We start from the raw sequence: 21,216 nt of genomic DNA, 5'->3' as shown, positions 1-21,216 counted from the left end.
TTTAACCCTAAGCACACACTCACAGGTTAACACAACAATTTTTCCCTTCTTCATAGGCCCTTCTAGGCCCGTTTGTAATCCCACTGTCAGCCCTCACGGAGCTGGGAATGGGTGTAAAACTTTGATTCTGGTCTGGTCTGGCTTCTCATTGCTAGCGATGGAAAATGGCACGGATTCCCAGCTTTCCAAAATTTGCCACAGTCAGTACACGGCAAAGCCACTTGAATGGTTTTAATGCAGCTCTTAATGAAGCTTTGGTACACGGCGAGGCTTCTTGCAAAAATCACGCCCCCGAGGAGTGAGGTCGCAAGAGAATAACTGGTGAATGGTGACGGAGAGGAGCTGAATTTACACTGACGGCGTTTGGTAGCTGGATAGCCGGGACTTGTTGACGAGATGCGGGCGGAGCTGGTGCCCAGACAAGGCGCTGGGAAATACGTGTGGAACTGCTTTGGTGCCTTAACGAGGCGCCTGGTTGTTGTACCTTATCGCGAAGATCTCCTTCCTCCGCTTCATCTCTACGTCGTGGTTGTGGTGGCTAAACCGAGACATTTTCGACTGACTGGTGCTGTTTGGACTGGTTTGATGTCTCCGACGCTCTGCCGGGAGGTGGGATGCTGGCTCTCTGGGAGATAATTACAGGTGAGTGTCCTCTTTTGTTCTTGCGTTATGGTGAGATTTTGCCCCGCGGATTATGCTAGGAAGGGTGTAGGGCCGCAAAATAATTTTATTACTTTGTATGATAAATTTGTTGAACTTAAGAATAAGGATCGAGAGGCTTTGTTAGTCCTTGGGTGTAATTGACGAGGCCGAGTGTTCCCTGGCTGAAAATTTTGACTCATTAATTGACTTGTTTGACTCATGCATTAATGACATTGAAATTGAGAGGGATAAATGGTTAAATGACTTGATAGATGCATGTAATGTATATTTTGAAGGGGCCAAAAGGAACCCGTGTGCTCATATTCTATCTGAAAAATTTCGTAAACAGTCAGCTTGTGAGCCAAGGGCCCGGTCAAAAAAATGTAGGAATTCAAATGGTGCTGCGTAGTTGTGTATTGGAAAAACCAGGTAAACGAAGCAGGAGTAGAGGGAAGGCTCGGAAAACTAAAAACAAGAGTAAACATAATGTTAGTCCGTCCCCGGGGAGAGAAAATGGTGTGGTGCCTGATGGTATAGACCAGACCATTGCTTTTGAGGTGGACTTTGGGCAAAACCCGGAAGATAACGAAAATGCCGGAGAAAATATAGATACTCATGAGGAGATGGTAGAACAGCAGCAAGATGCCCGGGATGTAAATACAACTGCAAATGGGGACACGGATCCCATTATCTCTGGCCAGCAGGGCGAAGCTGAGGATGATGGGGCAGGGTTTATAGAGGTAATACGCAAGAAAAGGAAAAATAATATTCCCCCCATTGTAATATCAGAATGGGGCTCTAGCTGGCTGAGAGATTTTGCAGAAATGAGAAAAATATGTGAGTTTCCCCCAGAGTCCACTTCAAGCTCGGTTACGATAAAAACTTTCTCCGGGAACGATTACAGAAAAATAACTAAGATGTGCAAGGAAAAAAATTATAAGTTCCATTCGTACCAACTGAACAGCAACAGAAATCTAAAGATAGTTATAAGGGGTCTTTCCCCCCCCCCCCGCAGGTGTCAATGTTGACGATATTGCGGATGACATTATCAGTCAAGGACTGGAGGTGGTAGAGGTCTCTGGTATGCGGAACTATTTTAACAGAGGTCAACCCCTCTCCTTCTATCTGGTTGAATTCACTATTGCAAATAAAGACATTTTTAATATAACAGAAATAGCGGGTATCCCGATTACAATAGAACGATATAAGGGCAATAAAAACACCCTGCAATGTAGAAATTGTCTTCAGCTCGGGCACGCCCTCTACATGTGCCACGAGAAGGCAAGGTGTGCTTTCTGTGCGGGGGCCCATAGTGGTAGGGATTGTCCCAATAAAAGTAATGTGAATCTGAAAAAATGTTTTCTATGTGGTGAGAAACATTGTGGGACCTACGGTGGATGCCCCGTAAAAACGAGTCGACAAAAATGCTAGAATTATTATTCCCTCTCTACCGTCTGCGCTGCGAAATGAGCAGGATATTACAGGCAGGTTGTTCGCAGAGGTAACCAGGGGCATGGCAAATGTTGGTAAATCGGTGCCTCCGGTGAGCCTGGATGTGATGGGCCCTGTGCCCTCCCTGAACTGCTGGAACCAAATACAGAGTGCCCCCCCCCCCGGGAAAATCCCGCCCCCGAAACCAAGCAATACCCAAAAGTAGATCAAATCAGGTTGGGCCCACACCCGCTTGACAGAGGACAATCACTAACGTGTGAAAGTTATGAGAGGGAACTTGACAGGTTTATAAACAGTAAAATAAGTAATGATGTAAATATACCCTGTCAGGGGTGGAGAGAATCTTGGAGAGGGATTGCTCGGAACCTGCTAAACGTCCTATGGTAGAGGTAGAACTCCTTAATACAATGAAGGCGTCTTAGGTAGAGGCGCAGTCTGGTGACGTCACGGGTGATCCGGTTGAGTCGGCTAAAACATTGGAATTCGTCCAGACCAGAATCAAAGTTTCACTCCCATTCCCAGCTCCCTAGGGGCTGACTGTGGGATTACAGACGGGCCTTGAAGGGAAAAATTGTTGTGTTAACCTGTGAGTGTGTGTTTTGTGTAAAAAAAAAGGAGAAAAATTGACAAATTCGAGAGAAATGGTCCTGGTCGGTCATTGCATAAAGAATTTTTGCCCGGGGATTAAGTCGTAATAAAAAATGCCAAAACAACACTTCTATCTAAGAAGAGAACAGTTTAACATACAATAGTAATTGTACAGTGGTCATGTACATGCGTATGCGATTTTTATAGCAAGCTCTGTCAAAACATCAATAGAGAAGTCCAAGAAAAATTAACCTAAACAGTTCACCATCACCAGTCAACAAACAACATGTTATCAGATGTTCACAAAAATATTGCAGGTCACACAAATACACATCAAACCAGCCCAGTTCGCCAGGGTGGATTTTTTTTTTTCAGATTTTTTTAAAAGTTTTGATATAAATGCGATTAAATAGGTGCCAAGATAAGAGATAAATGGAGGTTAAGATAGGTGCCAAGAACGTGTATCAAAAAGATAGCATAAAATGAGTAGTGAGTAAATAGGTGCAATAAGATAAATAGGTGCCAAAAAATAAGAATTAAAAAAAAAAATCTTTTTTTTTGTTTTGTTTATATACACAAGTATTATCTTTCATTCTCCCAATGGAGATGAAAGATTTGTTGAGGTCTACGATAGGCCTTTCTTCTTGCTGAAATTCTTGGAGTCGGGACACGGTCATAATCAACAATGTCACGTATATCTTGGTATTCAGAGTTTGTCATGTTGTCAAATTTAGTTTTGTTAAGTTCTTCAATGTATGTGAAAATATGTGAATTCCAAGGTCCCTTTAAATATTTAGGTTCCTAACAAACCATGGCGCAAATCTCCTGAAAATTCCATTCTGTCCACAATGAAGGATTTTGATATTATTTTTGCTTACATGCGCCCATGCTGATGAAGCATAAATTAATGTTGGGCGAAGAATTGACTTAAAAAGTAGGATTTTATTTTTCATAGAAAGTTTTGCTTGAGGAAAGGTAATTTTATTTAGTGCACCCATGATATTGTTAACTTTGTTACGTGCATTTTTAATGTGGTGTGTAAAGGACAAAGTTTTGTCCAGGATGCAGCCGAGATATTTGACTTGCAAAACGGGACTGAGTGAAGTATTATTGATGTGAATTCTTCTATTCAGGGGTACATTTCTGCAGTGTGTAAACCAAGCAAACTTGCATTTGTCTTGGTTAAGAACAATATCTGAGTCAGTACACCATTCAGTTATGTCATCAATCGTTTCTTGTAAATTGTTGATTGCATGCACAGCACTTCTATTTCCACACACCATCATCAGCAAATAAGGCTAATATTCCATTAGAAGGTGCTGGGATATCATTTATATATAGTGAGAAAAGCTGTGGACCCAACACACTTCCCTGATGAACCGATGCTCGTATAATTTTTTTTGATGAAGTTTTTTCGCCAATTTTAACCTCAAATGTCCGTCCAACAAGGTAATTGTAGAAAAATCCACAGACAGATACACACATTTTACATACATGTATGGACACATACACAGTAGGCAACCCCTCTGGGAGACCAGCAAATAAGACCGGTAGAGCGGCCTAAAAATAGGTGTCGTGGGACCGGCGAACCAGTTTCAGTTCAGTTCAGGCGAGGCTTTTTGGCAAAAACATCGAAATCTCATTTCAATCCTCACAAGACTTTCTCACAGCGAAGAAATGGCTAAGCAACGCCAAGCTACTCACAGAGCCCAAAGAGAAGAGGTCAGACTTTTTCTCGGTAATCCTGAGAGCCCTGGAAAGTAACACCTCGATACAGGACATTCAGCTTGCCCTTAAAAATCTGGGCTACAATCGAGGTTTTCAGGAAAACCAAGACCTGGAGGATTACTCTCCCGAAATCAGAGCGCAACTTTGGTATTCTTAAACTAGAACGCTTACACTATCTCGAAATTTCAGTAGAGAAATTTATCAGAAATTTCCACGCATTTCAATGCCGTCGGTGTTTCCTCTTCTGCGTCAGTGATTATAGATGCATCAAGTGTACGGACATCCACGAGCCCGGAAAATGTAGCGAAATGCGGGGAAAGGACACTCCAACCTGCGTTCTCTGCCTGGGCCCATACCCGGCAAACTACAAAAAATGCCCGGAGTATCTTAAGGTGCTCCACGGCAAAAAGACTAAAACTTCTAGGAAAAAACAGCAGACGTCCACCATCTTGTCCCAAACAGTCATTCCTAGCAAGGAAAAATCAGCACTTTCTTTTCTCCCTAGGTCAGTCACTCTCAAGTTTAAAAGATACCTCGAAGAAAAGAACAAGCGGCCAGCCCTACGGAAACACCCGCCTCACCGCCAGCGCAAACTCCACGGGTCAAGACTCCGTCACAGGCAGAGCCATCCACCGTCCCTCTACACAGGACGCCGAGCCGCCTTAAGAACTTAGGTGGAATTTCCGGACATAACCGGAGCTGACTTTAGAATTCTAACTTTCGCGCGTTTCCTCTATCCACTTTCAAAAAAATTTTAAAAACCACTTCAAAAAACTTCATAATTTAAAAAAAAAAAAAAAAAAAAACTTTTTATTTTATTTAACTAACATTTACTTTGTCTCACTAAATTTCCCTACCATCTAGGATCTTTTCCTCACTTGTCTATTTTTCAGATCATCCTACGCAGTAGAGACGGAACCAGCCAATCCCAGGGCTACACCGAAACGGACCAATCGCAGACGTCCATCCTCTCCGGCTTTCTTCATCACAGCGAAATCTCTTCACTAAAAAGACTAACCCGTTGGGGTTGTGGCGGCATTTTCTCATCTTCCACGAAATTACATTCTAATTTCGTGATGACTTCAGCTATTCAAAATTTGTCGCATTGTTTTCCCATTCTTAACGCACAAAATTTACCTGCAAAAAATTAACTTTAACTCGTAGCGGATTTTTCCCAACCTATGTCGGCCCGTGGGCGTTTCGCTGCCCACAGTTACTCTTTCATCAGCCTGCCAGGCCATCTGTAAGCCGTTGAAATTGCCCTGAGGGCAGGTCTCGGCGAAGCATTCCTCGCATTCCGCAAAACTTGACTTTGATCCGGTTTGTCTATTCTCCTGATGATACCAACCACTAGTGTTGGGGAAACGTTGAGAACTAACTCAAACGGACGACGGTCTTCGAACCCGAAAAAACAATTTTTATCAAATGATGGCCGCAAAAACCTTATCAACTAATTTCTTTTTTGCTTGATTTTCATTGGAACAGAAGCACGTGTTGAATGAAAAATCAAAAATTATTTTTTTTTAATTTATTCGATTTTTATTCAAATTTTTATTTAACATGTATTTTTACTCGTTATGTACAAAATTTTGACGATAGAATAGGTATCTACAATTAAACGCGACATTCACATGCGTATTCGTGATGGCAAGGTGATGCTCGAGATGACTTTGAAATGCATTTTTTTAATGTTACCTAATTTAAATCATAGTCAGTTTTGAACTTCGTGGTACTGTTGCGCCGTACCCTGATATGGATGTGGCGCCTCAAGGTGTTGTGCATCCTGGTGGTGCTGTTCTAGCACGTATTGTACGCCTTGGTGTTGTTGGAGCTGTTCGAATGGGTTTTGAGCGTCTTGGTGCGCGACAATGTATTGTACAACTTCGTGTTGTTGTTCGTTCGGGTGTTGTTGACCTTGGGGTATTTGTTCGATAGGAACGTTATGGTATTGCTGCTGTACGACGTGGTACTGCTGTCCGAGAGGGTGTTGTTGATCTTGGGGTATTTGTTCGATAGGAACGTTATGGTATTGCTGCTGTACGACGTGGTACTGCTGTCCGACAGGATGTTGTTGAATCTCATAATGTTGTTCACCATGCGGTTGCGCACCATCATATTGCTGACCATCAAGATGGTGTCGCGAGTCGTGATGCCCATGATGGTGGTGCTGTCCATGATGGTGGTGCTGTCCATGATGGTGGTGGTGTCCATGATGGTCGTGGTGTCCATGATGGTGGTGGTGTCCATGATGGCAATGGTGGTGTCCATGATGACTGAGCAGTTTGGCTATCAGACCAGAAGCTAGCATCCCCGCCATGCCATTGGCTGCTGCGGAAGACTTTTCAATATCCACCATAACACTACCGAAGAGAAAAACTGCGACAGTGACAGCGAAGAAGGCTTTCCTGGATTTGTTTACCATTATTTTCTGCGTAGGGGGTTTCTTTACAACTCTAAAACAGAAAATATCAATGGTTTTTTTTAATTATAATAATGATTTCGATATTCACGATATTTCTAGTTTCGCTCACGAAAGAGCATTAATGGAAAAAATGCGTTTTCATAAACTTTTGAGTTATGCATGACGGGCATGGAAATGGAAAGGTCGTCGAAGGAGTGCTCTGATGTTTATATATTGTGCCCGTTTCATCTCAATGAATCAATTTCTCCATGTTCAAGGGATCCAACCAGATAATATTCTAAATTACCATTTGTTCATTCACAATATTATTACTGCCGCAGCTGTGGTTCGTTGAACTCGCATGAGAGGATTGGTTTTCAATATTGACAACAATAACGTAGACGTGCTTCATGTACAATGGAGCTGGGCAATGCCGTTTGTAAACAGCAGAGTAAATTACATAACTACCCAACCTAAGAGCACAAATGGACTTTTCCTTCACACTCATTCATATGAGTAGGGACTAGAAAAACAGAAACCATTATGAGCAAACGGCTAAAAGACAACATTGGAAATGGATAAAATGCAAATGTGCTGGAGGTCGTGCAGCACGTCAGTGCCAACGAAGACTCTAGGAGACTCGTGGCATAACTGTCATCACAGAACAGCAGCATGAGGGTGAATGCCCCCAAATAAAGGACGCTTGAGAATGCTCAAGAACATGCAGCACCAGCTTCGTCTGATGTTTTCAATTGCTTTGGTCAGGGAGTGCTCAACCAGATTCACATACAAGTCCTTGCAACTTTAAACCTAATACCCCTGAGATGAATCAACTATTTTTTTCAACATCCACTTCAGAACAGTAAACCACTCTCTATGCACACGCTAGACCAGCCATCTTCAACCTGATTGCTCGAGAATGGTGCTCCCCCGAAGCCCGAAGAGTGCTTAATGCTCACGAACACTTGATTGGCGCTTCATTGGTGTAGAAATTGCATACTAGGACTATAATTATGCAAAGTGGCCATAAGGGTGACTTTCGTTTGATGATGATGGACATAATTCTAGCAATCACGAAAAGTTGAAGAACCCCTGCCCTAGATCAACGATATTGCCATCGAATAGTACAGGTAATCGTTGAAGGCCTATGATTGCCAAGATTTACAGTATCTGGCCTCGTTCAGTCTCCGATTTGACTCTCTATACAGAGCAGGTAGACCTTCAACATGATACTTACATGACACGAAAATTCAATCATCGGCCACTTTCACTTGCAGAATGGAAGACAGAAGGGAGCACTCCTTGAACACAAAACATGCACAACACCGACATCATAAATACGTTAACATAACTTAATACATACGCACATAACACTTTTCAATATTCACCAATTTGTTAGAAATTTCCCAGAGGAGGTTCATGTGCAGAGGCGTCGGAAGTGTTGTTGACCCGTAGGCTATCGACTTGATGTAGGGGATTTTGTTTTCTGAACTAATTCTGGGATTACTCAGACTGGTGCTAAAAAATACTGCGGGTGCTCGAGGGCTAGGGCCGTATTAAGGACAGAGTGATATTTCTGAGTCCCTACCTAGAAAATTCTTGAAAATTTCAACCAAGTTTAATTTTTGTGAGGCCCTTTTTCTCTTGAGGCCCCCGGGCCGAGCCCGGGTGGGCCCATGCCTTAAGACGGCACTGTTCATGCATGGTGTAGTAGTAGTCTCTGATCTTTGCGCAGAGAGGAGATTGTGAAATTTGAGCAGAATAACAGGTAAATATCTGGAAAACGGGATGTGAAAGAGACACCAAACCTTTTACCATAACAATAATTTTGATCTTTCGGATCATCACGGTACTCACCGGCGATTAATCTGCTAATGAAATAAAATAATCCGAGAGATTCTGATTATTTGTGAGCTTTGAATTTTATTTTATTACCACATGATAATAATAAAGAAATGACAGTTTTTTTCTACAAGATTTGTTGATGAGTGACTTTATAATATGTACAAATTTGTCTGCATAATTCAATTGACTATACGATATTTATCGTTAATCTTCATGGTGATGATGATGTCCATGATGACAGTGGTGATGACCCATTTGGCTCAGCATTTTCACTACCAGACCGGAAGCCAGCAATTCAGCGATGCCGTGCCCTTTGTGGTATTGGGCGACTGCGGAGCTTCTCTCAACGTCCACCATCACGCTGCAGAGCAGAACTACTGCGACGGCAAGTGCGAAACAGGTTTTTTTGGTGATGCTTACCATTTTTAATTTGCGTCGTTTTATGTAGGGACTGCAAAATAGTAAGGCAAGTGCAACAGAACATGGTTATTTAACTCTGGAAAAAATCCAACAATAATTATACACAAACATGCGTACCTCCATTAAAAAAAAAAAGATTGACCGCAAGTAACACATAACTTCTCTAAAGTCACGTATTAATTTCCGGTAGGTCCTCAAACATTGGATCATTAATATAATCCAGAGGTTCTTAACTTATAGGTTGCCACCCAAACTTGGCTTGCGATGGCTTCCGAAATGGGTCGTACAAAAAAATCCACTTACAATCGTGTTATAATTGCACTTGTTGCTCCACTGGTGTTTTAATAATTTCGAAACGAAATTTATATTTTGTTGACAAACCGAGGCGGTTTAAAGTTTGTTTCACTGCAAGAAGTTGCTTTGGTTTAAATTGAAGTGATAAAATCATTTTAAATCACTTTATAAATACAGTACTGTACATGGAGCACCAACAGATACCAACCAAGGATTGGGATCACCAAGCTCTCCATTACGAAGAGGTACTGCAAATTTTTAAGAGTAATTTAATCCTTTTTATAATCATCTAAAGCGGAAAAGAACCGATCCCCACACTCAACCAACATTGAATAAACGACAGCACTCCGCAACCGGACTTATCCCGTGGACGAGATCTCTTCCACTCCAGCTTCGTGGCAGAGTCTGGAACAAAGTGTGTGCAACTAATAGTCTGAGCGTGTATCTAGTGTTGCGTCTACTTTTTTTTTAATACTGCCGTCTACATTTCAAATTGTGATTGAAGTGTAATGATTGAATATTTGTACCGTTGAAGGCCTGATGCTCTCTGTGGCGAGACTTTTTAACTGGAAGATCGGCTCGAAGTTGGGAACCACAGACACTCAGCCAACAAGCACACTTTCCGCAATGTCCAATAACATTGTAACAATTTATTTGTACTTTTTTGTTTAGTTTATTTTAACGTTTACATTACCAAAATTGTAAAAGTTGGACGTTGTATAATTTTTTGAAGTTGTAGATTTTTTTCCTATTTACAGTTAGAATCTTTTTCTTCTTTTTTTTAAATTTCGAAATTGTGAGAAGTTAGAATGGAATGTGTATTAGGAATACATACATACATACTTTTTATAATGTATTCCATACTTTTTATAATGTACGACACTTTTTATAATGTACGACACTTTTTATAATGTACGACACTTTTTATAATGTACGACACTTTTCATAGATTCCCTTGTGAAAGTTTTCCGTCCGAAGAGCTGCGAATGTAGTCAGATGAAAGAAACTGGCAATGAACTGAAGAAAGGACTTTCTTCTAACCTCACACATGCCTTCACTATATAGGAAAGCCATTGTGAGAACAGCGCTACATGTACATGGATCATAGTGGCTATTACGGCCCGATTAGGGAATAGTGAATTGAGTACGGATATAGTGAAAAAGGGAGCTTCCTCACCTACTACATAATCTTGCAGATTCATAACGATAGGGAAAAAATGTCTTTTTCAACCTTAGCTTCAAAAGGGTTTGGCGACAGATCCGCACGGCGCATTTCCTCATAGGGGAGAATTTGGACACATTTCCGCACAATCAAGCCCCTTCTTATAAATATCTTCTTTTTTTTTTCCTTTCTCTTTCTACCCCTACTTTCTTTTATTCCCTTCCTTAAGTAGATAGAAATTGTATGGGAATTATATGCACATCACATTGTTAAAGTTCAACTATCTTTCATCACTAGAATGTCGATTTTTTTTTTTTTTGGAATATCTAACTCCAAACTATTTTTTACTCTCAAATTTTACGGGAAAGTTGCTGATGAAAGTTGTGATTATGCATAATCACCCAACCACCTCGATTAATTCGATGAATTTTAATGTGTTTATCACTTTCTGGCGATTATCCATAATTATTAATTGAAGTCAGTGTATTTGACAAATGTAAAAAAATAATTATCACTAATGTTCTCTTCCTTAACCAGTTCATTAGTTTGCGATACGTCCACGACACGTATTTTACTAAAAAATTAAATTAAAATAAGTGTCACCCACGTTGAATGCGTTGAATGCACATTTTAGCCAGGATTGGGTTTTTGACATGACAAGCGTCAAAAACTGGTTTAAACCATCAAAAACTGTCGTAAACCGTCAAAAACCTAAATGAATGCTCTTGGATAATATTTTGAGCACAATAGGTATATAACATGAGGAGAAACTTTTTTTTTTGTATATTAAATTTTATTTTTAAACATTAATTTATCACAATAACTAAAACAAAATATTAATTATAATTTGCAATTTAAAACATTTCGGCATACAAAGTGTCTAGAACAGATAATATGTGATATTTTATGGTCTATTTTATTTAAACTACTGATTAGCCGTGTTCTGTTTATTCATATGTGCGATAGAGCATCAGGGTTAGGTTTTTGACCTCAGAGACTACCTCAGTATTAAAGCAGTCAAAAACTTATTATCAATGCTGTCAAATAGTTTTTTTTAAACCTGATGGATATATTAGTTAACAAAACACTTACTTCTAATGTAGGTTAACATGGACTGTAGCTACTGAGAAAAATTACCTATTTTTTGATGTTTTTAATGATGATTGATGATTGATGATTTGATGTTTTTTCTGATTTGTCCAAAATTTCATCGGAAATAATTTTTTTTTGTGCAGCATCTATTAATACACCAATTCATTCATTCTCACTTAAAACTTTAATGGCATAGACTGTACGAATCCAGATTTTTAAAGAGTATTTTCAATCAAAGCAAAGCTGGAAGGACTTGATACCCAAAGCATTGTTTTGCACATTTAGATACAGCTTCGATTGAAAAAACATTTCATTATGAATGCTAGTAAATATACCGTACCATATCATAGTCAAACTTAGCCATTCTGACTTGACGGAAGGGTTTTGACGTGACAGTTTAAACCGTCAAAAACCTGCCAACCCTGATTTTAGCACATCAGAATTAACTCATAAAATAAATCAATAATTTACAGATTTGAAATCTGAATATTTACCCTGATAAAGAGACATCATTGTTTTTACAAAATATTTAAACCCTTTTTTTTCTTCAAATGAACAGTTTTGTCGCTCCGACCATTTTCTCTGGAATAAATCGTTTGAAGGTGTACGTACTAAAATTTATCACACTTATTGATTCCGTGCGTAACATGAATTTGAATCCTCAACATAAATATTATAACTGAAAATAGTGCGAAGTGAAAATTTTTCACTTTCCCGTCTGAAAAAAAACTCAGAGCTCCAAGTAGAAATAACGGTTAAATAATAACCAAAAATTTGCCAGCAAAATATTTCGTTTATTAATTCGACAATAATTCGGTGCTATAATGAAAAAGCATAAAGAATATTTCGGTTGAAAGAGAGAAACACATTGTTAACAAAATCTGATTAGCTATGAAGTATTGTAATCATTTTTTTATTGGATATTTCTCTTATTTCCCGGTTATACATGATCAAACACATACTAAAATTCCGATGCAAAGTTCACTCCAATTTTTCAATATAAGCTAATTATTCCGAAAATGTTTTAATATCTTTCGTGCTCTCATAATTAAGCATAATGTTTGAAATGCGTTTGTCCAGTTTAGCGTACCTTTTGCATCTCCCCCCCCTTTCCCCCTCCCAAAATCCAGCTCTGCTCGACTCGTGAGGAAGTCACTGTATTTAGATTCCTCTTCCAAACCCAGGATACGCATTCTGATCTTTGGATTTGGTTTACCCATTATGGAATGCAATGAAAGATCATTTCAGTAGCGGCACAATTTCATGTGGATACAGCCCCCTCATAACTTCGGTCCAGGTAGAGGAGAAGAAAAACAGAAAATGAAAGACGAGAAGGGCCTTTGTTTTCGCAAGTGCGGGAATAGACTGTGCGGATTTGTCCTCAAGTTAACCATGTGCGGAAATGCACAAAGCGGAACTGTCTATACATCCTCCAAAATATGCAGAAAGAAAAACTTTAGACAAAAAAAAAAAATTGATAACAAAGTCCCAATAACCATAAACGAATTTTTTCCCCATGTTGTGATATTGGTCCGTTCCGTACTTGGCAAAAGTGATATCATTGTCCGTGATTCTAACAAGCATTTTCTGCCGTATCAAGAAAAATCATCGATTCCCAGTGTCGAAACCGAAAACTTTAAAATCAAAACCTTTCAACATTTGGGTGCTATCATCGGTCGAATTCTTTGAATATAAATACAAGGCTACAACACAGGCAAAATGCCCAACGAGGTGGCTGAGAAAAGATGCCCATAACAAGTATGGATGACATATACATCTAAAATACAGCAAATTAAAAATGCAACTAAAAAACTAGAAATTCGTATTCCGAATCAAAAATCGCAGCTGACTGCCAATCAGTGAACGACGCTCGTTAGTTCGGTTGGATCTATACGGGCTAAGCTGACCCTATTTCCTCAAGAAAAATACGGGATTGGGGGGGATTGCTGAAATAATCTGGCTCCCCAGGTTCCAGCGCCCATGGCCCCCACAAGGGGTGGGCTGACAAGGCTCCAGCCCTGGGGCCCGGGACGATTTTCAGCATTTTTTTGTTTTTTCACGCTATAAATTCATCATAAAGGGTCCCGTGAAAGTGTGGTCGGGGGGCCCGAAAAAGATCCCAGCCTAGGGGCCCTGCTCCAGGATGTGGGGGCCATGCCATCGCCTATATGGATTATGTGATGATTTTATTCGACACTAGTCTCTCCCCAGTGACTAAGAGATCACGGGCCCAGCACTCAGTGATTCTCAACGTGGGCGTTAACGCCCCCTGGGGGCGATGGAATGTTCCAGGGGCCGGTTGAAGCTACGGTTATAACATAGAATCCTATGGGTTAGATTGCGTTGGGAGCGATGTGAGAAAAAAATTTCTGAAGAAAAGACTTTCCGAAAAGCAGGAAAAGTTTGACGAGCCTACACAGTCATGGAAGTGAGCAGTGATATTATAAGCTCTCTCCCAAAAGTCTATACAATAATCAAACACATTATAAATTCTGACACACGTGTGTTAATTAATAAGCATAATTTTTCCATTACTTCGAACGATATCAAACAATCGAACTTCCATTGAAAGAACTTAACTTTGTAGGCAGGCTGCAGCCAGAAATTTCGTTCGGAGGGGGACCAAAATGATAGAACAATAGATATGGCCATCCTTTTCCCTTTTTTTCAGTCATTTTCTCACATTTCGGGGAGGGGGGGGGGGGTCAGACCCCCAAACACCCCCCCCCCTTCCCCCGCTACGGCCTTGTTTGTAGGAGTTGTGGGTCCAAATTATACCATTCCGTTTGTATGGCGTACGTCAAACCGTTTACCGAGCTGAACTGCCGACCATTGGAATAGACTTTATCAGTAATTACACAGACTTTCTATCTTGCTGAGATCTGGACTCATCAGTAGCCAGTCCATTAGAATCACATTTTTTATTTTTAAACAGGTTTCCGCAACGTTGGAAATGTGCATGGGAACATTATCATGCTGAGAAACACTAGTTCTAACCCTTCCCCCTGGTATATATCCAGAAGAATGAAATGATTATCTGGTGTGTCTCTATGTATTTTTGTGTGTATCCGTTCAATGTAGAGGCCGCCCATATCATCCTCAAATCGGAAATCGGTTCCACAAATGAACATCACCTGGGTAGACACAAAGCCTCCCAGAAGTACCTCCTAGTAGTATCTAGGAGGCTTTAGGACTTCCCGAACGTGAATAGGTGTCTTACTGGCTAAAGCGCGATAAATTATGCTTTTGCAATGATTTCCATCCTTTGAAAAATATTCAGTAGGCTTACTTTGCAACTTCGATCTCAAAATTTTGTTAATCTCGTCCACAGTAATCTACGTTGCCGCTTTTGCCGTCCTGTAAACATAAGATTTTCTCGCACTTTATTCCGTCTTTACTGCGTTTATAAGTTTCAAGCCTTCACGATCACGCGTTATGATGAATTTGCGTATATTCGCTAGGTTACACGAACTTGTGGGACACGTAATTTTAATAAATTAAGGATTGTAAATAAAATTTTTATAATTTTATGAAAAATGCTCTTTATACTATGGAAAAAATGTTTTTCATTTTCTGTGAGAAAAATTGTATTTCATTATACCACGTGCTACAAAAGTTATACAGAGAAAACAAGAGTCTATAAACTTTTGAGCCTCACTGTAGTATTGAAACCTCTAATTGTTCAGTTGGTCGACTAAATCGCTTTAATAATGCGAAACTCAATGAAAAACTATCTTCGAGACTTATCTGCTGTGACAAAAATCAATTTTCATGACTAGATTTCTGTTCATTCAATGACATCAGAACGAAACGATCCAAAAACCGTTTCAATGCATATAATATAAAAGCAATAAAAATGGAAATTCGCTTATAACGTTAAGTTAGAAGTCCGTTATAACGACAATTTTTCCTCGTGATTATGAGAACTATAGTTGTAACGGATTCTTGCTGTATAATACAATGACAAAAAATAATGGAACAGTATCACTGACGTACCTTAAGGAGAAGTTAATTGTTTGTCCTTTCGGGTTGGTGGAAATGTGGATTGTGATTGAAATCCGAGCCGAGATGGTTTTTATATATGTTAGACGCAGATGGAAATTAATCGGAGAGAGACTTTCCTCGATCGGGTTCACTTGTTCCGTTGCAGAGAATAAGTAAAGAGTATTAGTCACGCTCGGGCAACCGATCTCACATCCCGACATCATAATCCGCGGAATGCATTGATTATTGTTATTCCATAACACACTTGCAACTGCTATAATCCTCCACTTTCTAATTCCTCGGGAAGAAGAAAAATTAATACGTAAAGGCGCATGTATGTGATGTAATTTGCCTTATTAATTTCCGGAAGTACTTCCGGAAAGGAAGTTGTCACCCAATTTATTGTGTCTTTCCTATTTTCTTCTGAAAATCCGTTTGAAGCTGGGACGTCTCTGTAAGAAATTGGTTGCACGCGTATCGCGTTTCTCTTCCTCGATGTCGTCATGATTGTATTATCCAAGCCTTTTTTTCAGGCCCTGGTGTCACAAAGAAATTGTGTGGGTTACTTTTTCTCTCACTGTAGAATTATTTTTTTCTTTTGGCTTCAGAGGAGTTGAGCCCGAACTTGAAGGATTGTGTAAGTTTTGAGTTAGAAATGTGGTGAGGATGAACTTTGGGGACTTTCATCAGCACTTGAATTTCAACTTTCAGGAGGTTTTTTAAGGATGGATTACAGGAGAAAATGCTTCCTGAAAAAATGTGATTTATTGCATAAAATTTAGAAATAAAATTCTGGAAAAATTTGTATGTGAATATGAATATACCCTGCATCAACTTGGCTGAAAAAATTTGAACGAAGTGAATTATTTCTTCACGAAAAAATAAATAAAAATTGAAGATTTGATGGCATTTATGTTTTTAAGGTATTTTTTGTATATCAAAACTGCAAAAATATTTTGAAAATTCCAAAAAACGAATGCTCGGGTCTGAGAGGGTTAGAGGTACGTGAATTTCGCAAATAAAAAAATCTAAATTTTGCATTTATTCACGAAAATAAAAAAAAAAACCATTTCAAATCAAAAATTTTGCATTTGTTTGCTAAAAACGACACAATTATTTTAATTATAATTACGACTGTTAATTATGACAATGTTTAATTATGGCATGTTCTTAATTTAAATTAATGGCTGCCCTTGAAAAGTTCAAGTACCAATATGTTTTTTACATTTGAAGTCGTTTAAGTAGAGCCCAGATTATATGCACTATAAGTGCTGCAATATGCTCTAAAACTATGCGCTTAAAAATGCCGAAATATGTATAAAACCCCTCAGAATATGCACTTAAAAATGCCGAAAAATGCTTAAAAAAACCCCTTAGAATATGCACTTAAAAATGACAAAATATGCATAAAAATCCTCAGAATAATCACTAAAAAATCCTGAAAAAGTTAACAATTTCGTCCCACCTGGGGGCTATTTCCTGAAGTTAAGAGAGGCTACTAATGTTTCTACTTCAGCGCCACACACCACAGTGCGTGAAATAAGGAAAGCAGGGTCGTGTCTCCAGTGGTGTAGATGGTAGCATGCTTGCCCGGTATGCAAGAGGGCCTGGGTTCGTGTGCCGTCGGAGACAAGATGACTTTTCTTTCCGAGTTTACTTCAGCATAATATCCAGAAAATAAATGTTTCCTTGACTCCAGCAATAATTTTAAGTGCAGATAGAGAATTCCGCATGAGAGGATTATATATTCTATAAACCAGTGTTTCCCAACCGGTGCGATATGGGCTAAGGGGTGCCGCGGGATATTATGGAGATAAATCAAAAAAATATTACGGTCCACTTATATAGGGTCTTAAAATAAACAAAGTTGAATTAATTACTCTGATGCATGGCAGACTAATCGGATAAGTCGCCATCAGGTGGCAGTTTCAGCAATGTGAGACTTGGCCCGAGCTAAATCTGTCTTTAGGTCTATGCACGACCCCACTCAGTGCACACAAGCTCTGAGGAAAGAGGATTCGTTGGCTATCTGGTTTAATGATCTAGGGCGCTCACGCGGCAAGTGAGACGACATGGGTTCGATTCCCCGCACAAGGCCAGTTTTCTTTCTTAGCTTTATCTTCGTCAGTATCGTGTTGTTGGTCTGCCTGCTCTCTGCGGAGAGATTTTTTCAAATGGGAACCCGGCTTGCATTCGCACTTCGAAGCTGGAAAACCACAGAAAACCAACTTCAGCCGACCACCACTGTGCCGTCAATGAGGTTCGAACCTGTGGATCCTCAGGACGAGAGTCCAGGACGATGCCCCCCCCCCCCTACGACCGCACAGCGGCCAGGGAATAGATTGCAAGACCTTGAGGACAATTTATGTTTCGTAGCCAACTATAAGGCCTGATTTAAAGTATCTGTGCTCTAAGCATCAATCACAAGTTTCCCTTTAATGATTTAATCGAACAAAACTCTACTGATGTATTTTCACTCAGTGAATTTTTGTTGTAGTTCACTGTATTCTGTATTCAAGGAAGGGTGTCTCAAGTTTTTAATGTTATTTCCAAGGGTGCCGCGAAATTCAAAAGGTTGAGAAACACTGCTATAAACCTTGAGAGAGTTCCTTGTACGAGAGGGAGTTCGAGTAACACGAGAACAGAAGGTGCAAACATTTCATTGTCTTCAACAACCCGATGTTTTGAAAAGGTGTGGGACAATTTATATATAACCCTGATTTTGTTCTCAAAGATATTTCAGTGATTTTAGTTTATATATTGGAGCTGCTGATTGCGAATCTAGCATTGGTTTTGCCGAATTGGCTCTAGTTTTTGGGATAATGCATACTCTCATCAATGTAATTTGTATGCTGCTTCATGGCCCCCTAGACTGGGATCTTTTTTGAGCCTCCAGATCAGACTTTTACGGGGCCTCCTATATTGAATTTAAAGGGGGGGAAAACATGATGAGAATTATCCAGGGCTACAACGCTGTCAGCCCCACCTTTGTGGGGGGCCATGACTGCTAATGTATTTAACATGAGGCCTTTTGGATCACGTGATATTTTCCTCTTTCTTGAGGGACATACAAACCGTAGACAAGGTAACCAATATGGCGACTCATGAAAGACGCAAATCTAAATTAAAAAACGTAGAAATGAATCTTTTTTTCCTTTTTTGATGGGAGCTAGATATTTCGAAATTTTTTTTTGAAGTTGAAGTTATTGATCTGCCTGTTTTTGCTTCAAAAAATGTTTAATTGAAGCTGCGTAATTTCTTCAATGTAATTTAGGGGTCCATAAATAATTTCGAAACATCATAAACTATATGGATTGATGCAATTGGATAATATAAGACAATACGGAGACATTAATTTTCATTTTTGCGTTTGAGAAGATGTAAATAAAAAGTTGAAATCAATGTTATTGCCTGAATATCCATCTCAAAAGTAGGGGTCCGGTGAATTGTTTTATATATTAAATGTTCTGGGCTTCGTATCTCTAAGCGAACTTGATATTTCGAAAATCCAAAAAAATTCAATTCAAATTTCAAAATTATTGATGGGGTTTTAAAATAATTAATGGGGTTTTGAAAAATTTCCGCATTTCTACGCTAAAATCGGCAGTTTTAACATTGATTTCTATGGGGGATCATCCTGTGGCTGTCCCTCAAAGTGATGCTGATGATGATTATGACGTCTATTCATTGAGAAATTTGATTTTCATTTTATCCAAGAAACTAGAGCCAATCTGACAAAACCAATGCCAGATTCGGAATCAGCTGCCCCAATGTGCCTTAAAATCACTGAAATATCTTTGAGAACACAGAAAAAAACATTTTTTTTTTCAGCAGTGTAATAGGTATTTCACAAAAGTTATGTAAGAGATATGAGCGTGCTCCTAGTACAAATTTTTCCCTTTGACTGTCGTTAAGAGCAAACAGTTCTATGTGAGCCTCCCTCTTCACCTATGGAGGAACGGCTCGTGAACCATGCGGTCGCATTGGGTGCCGCTCTAGGAGTGGCACCAAATTCGAATTGAAAGAGCAAAAGAAAAGCTTTATCAACCAAAAAAAAGTCCCGCGAGTCATTTAAGCGATCCGTGAATATGCCACGGCTCCCTTTAGTGATCTGTACAAATGTGCCGCTTGGTTCACTTTTAAAAAATTGAGTTTGAGGTCGCAAACCACATATCAGATAACTCCCGAGAGCCACATTTAACCCACGGGTTATTAGTTGATAATATCTGGGATATATAAAAATCCTGAAAAAAAAGTTTGAAAAAAGGGACACTAATTTTCTGACAAATTTGATTACTCGAAGACATTTGATGTGAATTTTGACAATTTACAATTTTAATCTTGATATATTACATTCTCATGGAGTGGGATTTCGACGTGGATAAATTCTAATAAATGTCCATAACGAAATGCAATCGGATTGCTGAGCGGAGAGGGATGGTGCGGGCGCATCACGATTTGTAGATGCGCACCAATCGGTCGACGCGCCTGTCGCACATCGGACAGTTTGCGAACGAGCGGGCGCATGAGGTGCAGCTGATCAGGTGTCCGCATTGCAGTAGGACACAGTCGATGAAGTTCTCGTAGCAAATCTTGCACCTGTCGGTGTCGTCGTCGACGACCTCGTTCCCCGGCTGTCCGTCGGAGGGACCCATGAAGAAATCGGGCTTGTTGTCGTTCAGTGCCGCTTCTGCCTTCCTCACTAGGTCCGACTTATCCGTGCAGTCGGACACGTCCACGCCGTACTTGAGCAGGATGGCCTTCAGCACGGTGACCTCAAACTGGGAGACCTCTTTCTGGAGGTATTTATAGTGCCTGAGAAGGGCGTCGACGTTACGAGGGCCGTATGTCCCTTGCCCGAAAACCATGGAGTTCATGATCATCTGGACGACGTCTTCTTTCCTCTTGCGTCCGTAGACGGCCAGCTCGTGGACGTCCATACAGGTCGAAAGTTCTTTCATCCCGATTTTGGCGAGCACCGCTTCGTTGAGATGCAGGGTGCCGTACAGGAGGCAGGAATCGCCGTTCTCGTGTAGCTCGTCTTTTGCCCTGTACGCCGTGCAGAATGGATGCCTGCAGATGGTGGTGGAGGTGTTTTTATCGCCGTCCATGTTTCTGTTCCCGATTTCGGTGAGATTCCCGGAGATTACGCTGTACTTTATTCGGCAGGTGCACTAGCAGCGTTCGGATCCGTCTATTTCCGTTAGGTTTGGTTTTTCGAATGAACCGTCTCCTCGAGGAATCGCGTTGATTAGGAAGGATACGCGCGCTGGATGATGCGAGGAAATCGATGGTCGAGCCTCTATAACTGCTTTCTTGCTCGGATCCTGTACGAGTTTCTAAACAGGTGTTCCGAGGAACCTCAGGATTTTGCGAGATCTAGCCAAGAAGAAAAAAGGGGGTGGATTGATAGAGGTGAATTTACGGTTTTTCCCGCCTGCGGGCTACATAAATTTTGTCGCCCTTCTCCCGTTCTAGTTTAATTTTCTGGACCATTCATTCTTCAAATTTGCAACAATGAACTATAGCCCACTTATCCCCACCCCTGTCTTAAAGGCACTCTTTTGGTCACTCATATACTTGCCCGTTTTCTTGATCACTCACTGAC

The 21,216-nt window shown here is 40.2% G+C and overlaps 2 protein-coding genes across 3 annotated transcripts; both read right to left on the bottom strand.

Annotated features, from left to right (window-relative positions):
* Positions 1-5,958: 5,958 nt before the first annotated feature.
* On the bottom strand, positions 5,959-15,869 carry LOC149068568 (uncharacterized). 2 transcript variants are annotated; one of them, XM_089251133.1, is made up of 2 exons: positions 15,621-15,869; positions 5,959-6,863 (listed from the first exon to the last, which is right to left on the bottom strand). In XM_089251133.1, exons 1-2 carry the CDS (start codon positions 15,830-15,832, stop codon positions 6,122-6,124), a joined length of 954 nt encoding a protein of 317 aa, XP_089107259.1. In that variant the 5' UTR covers positions 15,833-15,869; the 3' UTR covers positions 5,959-6,121. The 2 variants fall into 2 exon arrangements, 1 of the variants encoding a protein (XP_089107259.1); XR_016195147.1 differs by lacking the exon at positions 5,959-6,863 and adding an exon at positions 6,889-9,107 and having other exon boundaries at positions 15,621-15,748.
* A 4,190-nt stretch (positions 15,870-20,059) lies between these two features.
* Positions 20,060-20,719, bottom strand: LOC149068567 (E3 ubiquitin-protein ligase RNF34-like). The gene has a single exon (XM_089251149.1). It carries the CDS (start codon positions 20,717-20,719, stop codon positions 20,060-20,062), a length of 660 nt encoding a protein of 219 aa, XP_089107275.1.
* Between the last annotated feature and the right edge of the window lie 497 nt (positions 20,720-21,216).

This window comes from Pholcus phalangioides, unplaced genomic scaffold, assembly GCF_987345545.1.
Source record: "Pholcus phalangioides strain wild (caught in Gottingen) unplaced genomic scaffold, Ppha-v1.0 ptg000024l_1, whole genome shotgun sequence".
NCBI classification, from domain to species: domain Eukaryota; kingdom Metazoa; phylum Arthropoda; class Arachnida; order Araneae; family Pholcidae; genus Pholcus; species Pholcus phalangioides.
The sequence above is the reverse complement of the archived record's forward strand: the minus strand, read 5'-3'. Positions and strand labels throughout refer to the sequence as shown.